Source organism: Dromaius novaehollandiae, chromosome 6 (assembly GCF_036370855.1).
Source record: "Dromaius novaehollandiae isolate bDroNov1 chromosome 6, bDroNov1.hap1, whole genome shotgun sequence".
Lineage (NCBI taxonomy): Eukaryota > Metazoa > Chordata > Aves > Casuariiformes > Dromaiidae > Dromaius > Dromaius novaehollandiae.
The window spans coordinates 24270174-24280368 of record NC_088103.1 but is presented as its reverse complement, the minus strand read 5'-3'; the positions used below and the strand labels follow the sequence as shown (position 1 = coordinate 24280368).

At 33.3% G+C, this 10195-nt stretch overlaps 1 protein-coding gene across 8 annotated transcripts in view; it reads right to left on the bottom strand.

The window, feature by feature from the left end:
• PPP3CB (protein phosphatase 3 catalytic subunit beta) overlaps window positions 1-10195 on the bottom strand; it is a 53065-nt gene that overhangs the window by 4886 nt on the left and 37984 nt on the right. For 4 of the 8 annotated variants that reach the window (XR_010389710.1, XR_010389709.1, XR_010389711.1 and 1 more), the window contains exon 12: window positions 9414-9511. Coding sequence is in view for 5 of the 8 variants with exons in the window: in XM_064513931.1 (XP_064370001.1) it covers window positions 9414-9511 (98 nt within the window). In the remaining 3 variants the exon portion in view is untranslated. Of the gene's footprint in view, window positions 1-444; window positions 2129-3806; window positions 3837-9413; window positions 9512-10195 lie in introns of those variants that run through there. The other 4 variants (XM_064513926.1, XM_064513927.1, XM_064513929.1 and 1 more) reach the window with 2 other exon arrangements.

Here is a 10195-nt window from a genome sequence, read left to right as displayed (position 1 = left end):
TAGAGACTATACCAGAAAGACTAAATCTAATAATATCTGTACTATCAAAACAAACAGTCCTCCCTCACCCAAAAAGCAACCTAAACACATTTCACTGGTATCTTGAATGTTCACTTCAAACCAACACACAAAACATAGCTACAGTTAACAGCCTTTCTGTAGAATCAGCTAACGCTGCCCTTCCAGGTTTGTTCAAACCAACAATGGATGTCCAATTTAGCAAACAGAAAATGCTTAGGTATTTTATTTATGAGAAAGAACTCAAAAGCAAAATAAAAAAGCAAAAGCATTCTTAATAGAATATCATTTACATTAAACTAATTCTCTGCAAGCTAAATCTGACTTTTCAGACTTTTTGATAGCTTACATTTTGAAGAGTATTTCTAACTAATTTTCTGGGTCAGATTAGACCGAAGTACTCCAAATAAAACCAATACACAATGATAGGAGCCGCAGCCCATGCACAAAATTTATTGTGTGCTACTGTTTATAAAATACTTGAATAGTTCAGAACATGCATAAAATTTCCAACTTAGACAGGGGTATGTACAGATTGTACTTTATGGCAAACAAAAAAGGGAGATGAACTCTAGTGACTTAAGTCTCAAGTTGTGTTCCAGGGGATGAGAAGGACACGTAGCAAATGCCAAAATATATAACAAAGTACAGTGGCAATGAGTACAGTCCATTATTTGTGAACAAATCAGCACAGGGCTTCAATTTTTATTTTTAACCAAGCAGTCCTGTAGATATCAAAATACATGCAGTCTCAAGTTTACACTTTCACTAATGCCTTAGCAGTTGAACAGAGCAATTGCTTACGCGCTGCTTCGCCTAAACAGTAAGTATGTCCAATACAGTTTCAGTTTCCTTTACAGATTTCAAAATAATAAAAAGCTTGCAGCTATTCAGGCCAGTGATTATTAGCTATTTATGCAACTGTAATACTCACAATAAACTAAAAGTACCCATAACATCTACATAACCTATAGATGTACATCATAGGTCTATATATTAAATATTTGCAAAATGAAAACATGCATACACAAAATACAATGCCAAGCTTTACAGACTTGATATGAATCAAAATTTACTTAAACATAATGTACAAAGTTCAATTAAAAGTACCTTAAAATTAACATTTCCATATTTTTCTTACTTTTAAAATTAGTATATATAATATTCTTTTTTAAAATTCAAGGTTGGGAGGAGTCTTGAAAAAGCTGGGCAAAAAGTTTCTAAATTAAATATTTTTTTAAATCTGTGTTCAAGTAATAAACATTCCTACATAGAAATCTTCTGATAAGCCGTAACTAAAAAATACAGTGAATACAATATAGAATTAGCAACATCTAAGGAATAAACCTGAGGTCAGCATTTTACAGAATGACCAACTGAGATTTTTTTTGGCATTTTTTTCTGTCTATTTAAAATACAGTTTTTGCAGCCTCAGATATTTTAAGACCATTCTAATCTATCGTTTTAAAGACATTTCATGAAACCAATGTCCATTAATAAATAGTTAGCTCTTAGGGTTGTATTTGAAAGTCTGATTAAAAAAACAAACAAACAAACTAACGCTACCAAAAAATCCCATTTGTAAACTTAAAGTGTTGACAACGATAAGCAAAAGATGCTAGTCTAGACGTGCTTTAGTGATAACAGCCCAATTATTTCCCCAGATCTCAAGATTCAGCAGCCAGTAATGGATTTTCTGTAAATATGAAGCACGCTCCCAGCAGGTCGGGTCACCACGTAAAGAGAGGGGCTGTTGTCTCAAAAGCAGGATGGTTTCTCTTCAGGGGAGTCAAGTTAGATGGTTTTCCACCTCACATTAAGTAGTCACTTTGACTGATCCCCCTGGCTTTTTCATCTGTTGTCACATCAAAAAGCAGTAATCAAGGAATTCTCAGGCAAGACATAAGTGAGTAAACCAGAAGTGGACGTGGTCACTGTGCATTGTTGTTGCCAGTTCCATTGTTTCCATTGGCATTTGTTGTGTTTATAGTATTAATACCATCTTGTTGAAGAGCATCTTTTCTTGGTGGCATTCTCTCATTGATCCTATCCAAACCTTTTGCCTCTTCAAAACTGCAGATTTTATGTTGCGGAGAGAATCCTCGTATTGCTTAACAAAATGCAAATTTGATATGTCAGTAATGGAAAAATAAGATGAAAGCATATACTTTTTCTAGTATCTATTTTTAAAAATCATTTAAGAAATCAGCCAAAGAAAATTATGGCTCTGTATCTGTATTAGTAAAAGCTTATCTAATCTGCTTTCCTGAAATGTTCAGTGGCAGTCATGATTTCGACTTACGACAAAAAGGACAGAGTATGGCAAATATTCTGCAAGTAGGAATCAAGGGGCTTCAGCCCACTTGATTGCTTCTGCATGTCCCTGGTGTGGCCAGCTATAAACACCAATTGCTTTTGCTGCTGAGTGCATCAGGCTTATCATAACATCCCCGTGGTCCTCAGTGGAATGTCAGTAAGATCTAAGCAGCACAGCAAGTGCAGTGGAGGCAAAGCAGCAAAGAGTTACAAAAATAGTAATAGAGTCGCATCCTGCATACACATTGACGGTCTGATCCTGCAGTTTTCATGCAGGCAAAACTGCAGGATATGGTTCACATTCTGCGCTAATCATGTGGATGGTTGAAATGGACACAACCACAGTCACTGGGTTAGCACTGCATGTAAAAATGGTATCATTTAAATACATATATATTTAAAGCATTATTTTTCTGCATGAGGTCTGCAGTTGAATTTAGACCTGAAAATGGTTGACCACATTACAAGACTGAAGTCTTTGGAACAAAATAACTCTTTGGAGATTTAAGACAGCTTTCCACTCACAACAACGGAACCTTTTGCACATGTGTGTGAGAACAGAATATGGCCCTTGGTTATACTTTTGGAGATCTGACTTCCTTAATTAAAAAAGCAAATGCACAGTCATTAAATGGTGCTTTGCAACCAAATCTAGAAACACACTGAGGTAGCACTCTCTCAATTGCTATGCTGTTTGTCATTCACTTCATTTAATATTGAGCAACAGGAAATTAACGTATCTGTGAAAAAATTTCAACAACAATCTGAAGTTGAATACTCTAAAGACCAAATAATTTGATGGCATTCTAGTCAGCACCACTAACAAAGGATGTATATACAGCAACTTTTTTAGCACAGCAGCACTGATTATCCATAGAATTTAATATGCCTCTTACTGGCAGATTGGCATATATACTGGAAGCAAATTTGGTCATCAAATTATGTTCAAAATCTACAGGAAAAGCAAACATTGAGTGTATACATCTTGTACTACCAGATGTGTTATGGAAAGTTTTAAAAAACTACGTTTGAAGCCATTAAAAATAAATATATGAGAAGAGGCATGCATAAACAACCCTCCTTCCCTGTGGGTTGCCCCAAAATGAAAAAAAAAACCACCTGCAATTGAATGCAGAAAAAAAATTAAACACTACCATTTTTAAGGACTTCAAGACAACACCACATATCACAACATGCTATTATACAAATAAAAACAGAAACCTACTGCATATTTTGTATTGAAAAAAAAGAAAAAGAAAACAACAGAAAAAAACCAATCTCCTTAAAATATTAATACAGGTAATCATCATCCTAAAGCTAGAAATGAATGTTACATGTAAAAGGGATGAATCAATACAGTTGATTCATCTCTGCTTGTGCAAGTTGAAAGGAAAACAAACCCACACAGAGTACTTTTGAATTCCCTCCCAGACACCACAGATCTCTGCCAATGGCAAAGACTCTGATCATACCTTTTTCAGCCTCAATTGCCTCTACAGTGGCTGTACAGAAGTGAGCAGATGCATGCAAAATGAATGAGAAAGATGAAGAGTGTAATATCGCATAGCAGAAAAGGCAATGATCAATTTAATATAGTATGCTACGCCAGATTAGATTACAATAATTTTAAATCATAATTAAGGGGGTTGGGTTTTGTTTTATTAAGCTTAAGTGAAACTTCTCCTATATTTTAATTAATACAATTTATCAACTACAAGTTTATCAAGAGCAACACTAATTAACTGGTACTTCATTTACTCAACTATACATTTCTAGAAGTTTTTTTTTAAGACAGCGACATAAAATTTGAATTAATGTTAAGGTTGTGGTATGGTTTAAAAAAAAAAGCACTATTTGAAACTAGTATCTCTGATGACTCAAAACGCAGTCGTGAGCTTCATTAAACTACCAGTAAGGATGATATATAAATAACGCTATCAGTGTTCTAATAAGAGGAAAATATCTTTTGCTTTATTTATATCTTTTCTCTGGAGTTAAACTAGTACTTCAATTTTTCATTGCATTTTAAGCTAAAATAGGTATCTCTGATAAACTGAACTGGTGAAATTTAAACTATAAAAGACAAATCCAGAAGTCATGTTTGCAAAGTCTCGTAAGATTAAGTGTTTAGGTGGATCAGCAACAAAGTCTACAGAAGGAAGAAGCCTGAGTTTAACACATCCTTGGTGGACGAATTCATGTGAACGTAAAGAAAAATCTAGCTTAGTACTTATTTTTTGAATTAACTAACTGCAACAAAAGCTGTAACTTTTTAGGTATAAGATTTTTCAATTGTTTTAACTCAAAAAGTCAGCAAAGCTTTAATGTAAGGTTTTAAACTATCAAAATCAAAATAATCTTTTATTAGTGCAGACTTGCTAAATAAACCACGTGCAACTAAGACTTAAACTGTAGTTAATTCCAATAATAACAACTTTTTACCTCTCCTACTGTCTGCCATGCCTCTAATTCCCTAATTTATTATCAGAAGATACTATACATAGTATTAAACCTGTTTGTTTGATGCTTGATACCTATTGTTAACAACAGAAAGCATAAAGAAGTATTAAAGTGAACGATGGGGAAAGCAGTTATATAAGAAACCTGGGATTAGATCAGAACAGAATTCTTCAAAGCAAACTAAGTTTATTACTTCTCATTTCCTTTCAAACAGAAAACATAAACTTAACCTGTTACACATAACTATATTTTTAGACTGAGCAGAAGTGATAATTGTATTAATTTGTAGTAAAAATATTGTGAAATACATACGCATAACACAGTATTTTAACTTTTACAAACTACATAGTCCAAGTTACCAAAAAAAAAAAAAAACAACCCACTTTCCTGCACCTAAATCTAAAGGCACAAGGGCAAGCCCAGAATTAAAGCAAAAAGCCACTTGAATGAATGAATGCATTAAGGGAAAAAGCCTTTCTCAAATTGTAAAAATAAGTTAGTTTTAGATGTATTTTAAAAGGCCAAATACATACTTTCATACTGTAAGTTATCATAATCTATTTGCCATATAAATACGAAACTACATTAAAACCACCTCTTTCCACCATTTCCTGTTACCTGCGGGGTCTTTGTTCTCAATCTTTTCCTGAAAAGATCACGAATACTGATTTATCTCTGTAAATTGTGTAGCCTTGTCACAAACACAAATTTCAGAATTTACACCTAATTCATTCTACTTGCACTACTATTGTTCTAGAAAGACCTTGCAATATACACAGCAGTTAAAGCAAATTTTCAACTTGAAATAAAAGAACAAATTGACTGGAACATACAAGCATTAAAAAAAAACACTGTAGAGTGTTTTTAGAAAATAATTTTATTGTTGTTTTTTTTGCAGGTACCTCTAAATTAAAACTCTATCCCTTGTAAGCCCTGATAAACCTAAAATAAACACTATATTGCATTAATAGGACTGAGATTCCTGAAGTCTTTGCTCAGAAAACTCTCACCTTCACAGCAAATTTTAAACAAGAACGTTCCAAGGAAATCACTCCACGGCTTTGCCCTCCTCAAACAAAGCCCGCGCCCCCCCTTTAAGTAAAGGCCAGATCTGATGTAAAATCCTAGCCAACATAAAAAACAAAACCCAAAAAACTATCTTACTACCCCTCTGACTAATATCAAGGGCAGCAATTAAAGTCTCCAATAGAAAGTATTTGGCTAGTTCAACTGACTTCCGTGGAAGTACCTACAATTGTAAATTTAGGTTTGCATTTAGTATGTTGCTGAATCAGGATTTAGGCTTGTTAAACAAATGTTGACAGTTTAATTCCATGGAATAAGTCACCAGGAATAAGTCACTAGGAAATTATTCTTTAAAGAACAGTACTTAATATGGTCGTCAATATTTTAGCTATTCTTAGGCAAGCAACATATTAATGAAAGCCATAAATCCACATTAAAAAAAAAAAAACATACAAAGGCCATGATTGCCCCAAGTCTAGTTTTATCCTAGTACACTAAAGCTATCTAGAAATAACCTTTGATTCTTTTTTCAGAAATATATCTATATATTTCATGAATAACTCATATACTGACTTGTTCCACTGGATGCAGTTTTGCATTATTTAAATTTTTTTTTAATCTATTTGTCTTTAAGACAAATTCACTTCACTAGAGTTAGAATTTCTATTTTACTCTCGGACACCTGTTTTGCAGTAAGAGTCCGTTTGATCATTTTCCATAAAGTAGTTGCGTTTGACTGACTAATGCTTTTGGTACCCTGCTCTAAATTATTTCATGCCACCAAGGCAACAGTGGTCCTTCTGTGAGAATGGCCAGCACCTCATAATATATATGAGGCATGCCTGAACAAATTCTTGAAAGGGTACTGGTATTTGCTAAGAGCTAGCACAGAATATATTATTGACACTAAGAATTAATTGTATTCATTTAGTGATATCTCAGAAAAAAATCCCTTTGCAGTTTAGATTTTTACTGTCCAAAAATGTTAAACTGGGTCTAAATTACACTTCCTAAATTCGCAGTCAAAGCAACTGTAAGTCACCATTATACACATAAGAAAGTGCAATTTTTGCATTTATGCCTACATATATATTTGCACTGATAAATTTTCAGCCCAGCTCTCTAGCAAAATGTAGATATACTTTCCATTTCTTACAGCTTTCACAGTACAAATAATCACTTGCCAATACAGCACTGAGAAACAAACACTCTTATTCTTGGGAAAAACCATGACATATTCGTGAATTTTGTGAATTTCAAGTGAATAAAACAACTAGAAAAGCAAGAATACTACATCAGTCAATATTGTTATTTTATTTTCTCAAATCTAGACTAGTTTAAATTATTGATAATATATTGATCAACATACTACAATATACTTCAAAAAATAATTATTTATAATAAGTAACCCTACTATTAATATCAGTGACCCTATTTTTACCAAGAACATGAATTCACTGATATTGTGGTACTTTAGAAAAGTATCAATTAGTGAAGTTTTATTTTATTTTTGTTTTATTTCTACCTTTGCAATTGACCATAATCATTGGAAAAGTTTATTTTTTGAAGACTGAGACAGAAAAATTTACATCAGTAAGAAAGAAGTTACTGTAACTTAAGGAGAACTAACATTTGCATGTATTATTCTGAACAATTAATATGGCTAAAACAGATGAGGTATATTAATGTAATGCATCAAGGAATATTGCCATCAAAAATTCTAGTGAAGAAAAAAACACCCACAAAAATCCAAAAAGCATTTTCCATACTTTCTAAATGTTCCACATCTTCAATAATGGTAGAATGTTGTATGTCTTATGTTAAAAAAAATTTTCTAGTCAGTTTGATCCTCTCTAATATTTGTAATGCAACATGGATAAAAATCCGTTAAATGAATGAGAGGAATACAGACTCATTTTTTTTAAGCATAATAGAGCATCTTATTAAACGATGAAAATTAAAACTAGAACATATGCTTTTGGAATAGTTGGATGGATTAAGAAACAAACACCATTTCTTGTTATAGACATTCACAAAACAATCACATACATACACCGGACATATAAACTTACTTCTAGACATTATATGTCCACTGAAAAATGACTTAAAATGTGACATTCATGTTTCAAAGCCATTAATCAACAGCTTTGATAGTTTAATAGAAAATGCAGTGAAAGGTTTTTAAAAATCTTAACCAGAAAATTTAAAAATTTCAAATAAACAGCCTAAATCACTAAAAGGGAAAAGCAGCTACTCTTGGAAAATAGATTGTGTACAAAATGGTATTCAGTTAATCAATACACCACAATCTTTCAACGATTATAAAATTCAGCGGTCAGATTAACAGTTATACTTCCTATTAAAGCCTGAGAATGGCAAATAAAAAGTCTTGAATAACTTATGTTTAATAGTGCTGCACAGTGATATGAAGTCCAGTTTCAAATTGTTATAATTTAGTTATCCACCATTGTGTGCAAAAACCTGGACTTCATCCTTTTAATATGTTTGGTACAAGCTCATAACATCCTCTCTAAGCCTAGTTAATCATTTATGGGTCTTCTGCAAAAAAGGATCCAATGATTCAACAAAATAAAAAAAAAGCTTTTACAAAATATTCAATGAGCCAGATTACAGGTATATTTTGTATATAGTCCTTTTATTTTCATGCAAAAATATATGCACACTTAATAACACCCTTTTATTTTGATTTATTTACAAGTTTTAAATTCAATCCCTTTATTCTCAACTGATTTTATAACAATTACTGAATATTTTTCAAGTACATTATTGTTCAAAATGCACAGACAATGTGCAGCAGCAAATGCAGCAAACCTCAAAAACAAGGTGCTACAACATTGCTTCTACATCAAGAGACGGACAAGTGTCTGGGATAGTGGTTTAATTTTAACACTTATACAGACATACATCTATACCTAGAGAGAGACAGACAGATTTAAGAAAGCAGCTACATCTGCAGAGGAAGGAAACAGCATGTTACAAGGACAATTCAGGGAGGTCAATTATACATAGAACATTTGACAAACAACATAGAGAACAAACTTTGGCATTGATTACCAGGGTACAAAACGTAGCACATTTCGATCTACCAATGGAGTGTAATATGGAACTCTGCAGCCTGTAGCTGTTTGTTAATACTAACATCAAAAAGTATTTGACATTATGAATTAAAATACTAACACATCTGTAATAAAACCATTTTAATGAAAGGCAGACAAGTATGCAAAATTACATTGCAAATTTGTATCTGTAATGATCAAATAACTTAAGATCAGATCTATGAGGTCACCCCACCTGAGGCATCTACACCACCTGAAAAATTCTAAACTAAGGAAGCTCAAAGTCTGAAAAATGTGGCCTGACACTACTGAACTCATTTGCTTTTAGTTTTATACCCTGGTTAAGTATCCATTTCACATTGCCTGATTAACACATAACACTATGCTTGTATCAGCCGCTAAGACAAGAACTGAAAAGCATAAGAAATTCCCTGCATGCATTATGTGTAGTGTTAGCGAAAGAGTGAGATGTGCCCCAGTCCATCTGAGGCACAGCAAGTTGCATAACATCATTACCACTTTGCAGGGTCTGTCGTCCTCCAGCCAACACTCCACTAGGTAACATTCCAGTGGGAGTCAAACCCTTGAGTGTCAGCACGCTTTCACTCTCCTCCCTGGTATAAGAAAAACCAACAACAGCAACTTAAATATCTGTTCATGAAAAAATGGAGTATTAAAATAAAAGGAGAAAGCCTATTTCTGCTGTGCTTTATGCATATGAAGACTGAATGCAAATTCAAGTTTAAACTATTAAAATGGAGAAGATAATTCTATTCCATACCTGTCTTTCCACTGTCTAGGACTTATAAACACAGATTAATTCTGAGGCAAATTGTGAGCAATTATTCACATGCGGGCTCGCTGGCTTTGAACTCGGTACTGAATTCCTCATGAGGTACTCAACATATCTCAGTGCCATAGAAAAAAATTACAATTTGCTTCACAGTGTCCATGCTTTGGGAAATGCCAAGTTAAAAAAATTATCCCTATTTGAACAACTATGGTCTGTGGAAAATTATACCTTTGGGTGAAATGCAAGCATGACATCTCTAGATCTAGACAGGCGCAAGAACACAGCATTTTTTAAAAGTTAACCAAAAAAAAAAAGTCTTCAACTTTCTGGTATGACAAAAATTTTTGTAGAGTCCTGACCTTCTCCTTTGCAACTTTGATTTCCATCTCTCTATTTTGATATTGCCTTTCAGACACTTGCAGTTAAAGGACTGGGCAAATAACTTCTAAGTTAAAGATCAGGTACTATAATTTGTAACTCCTGAAACATGTCTCAAAGATAACTT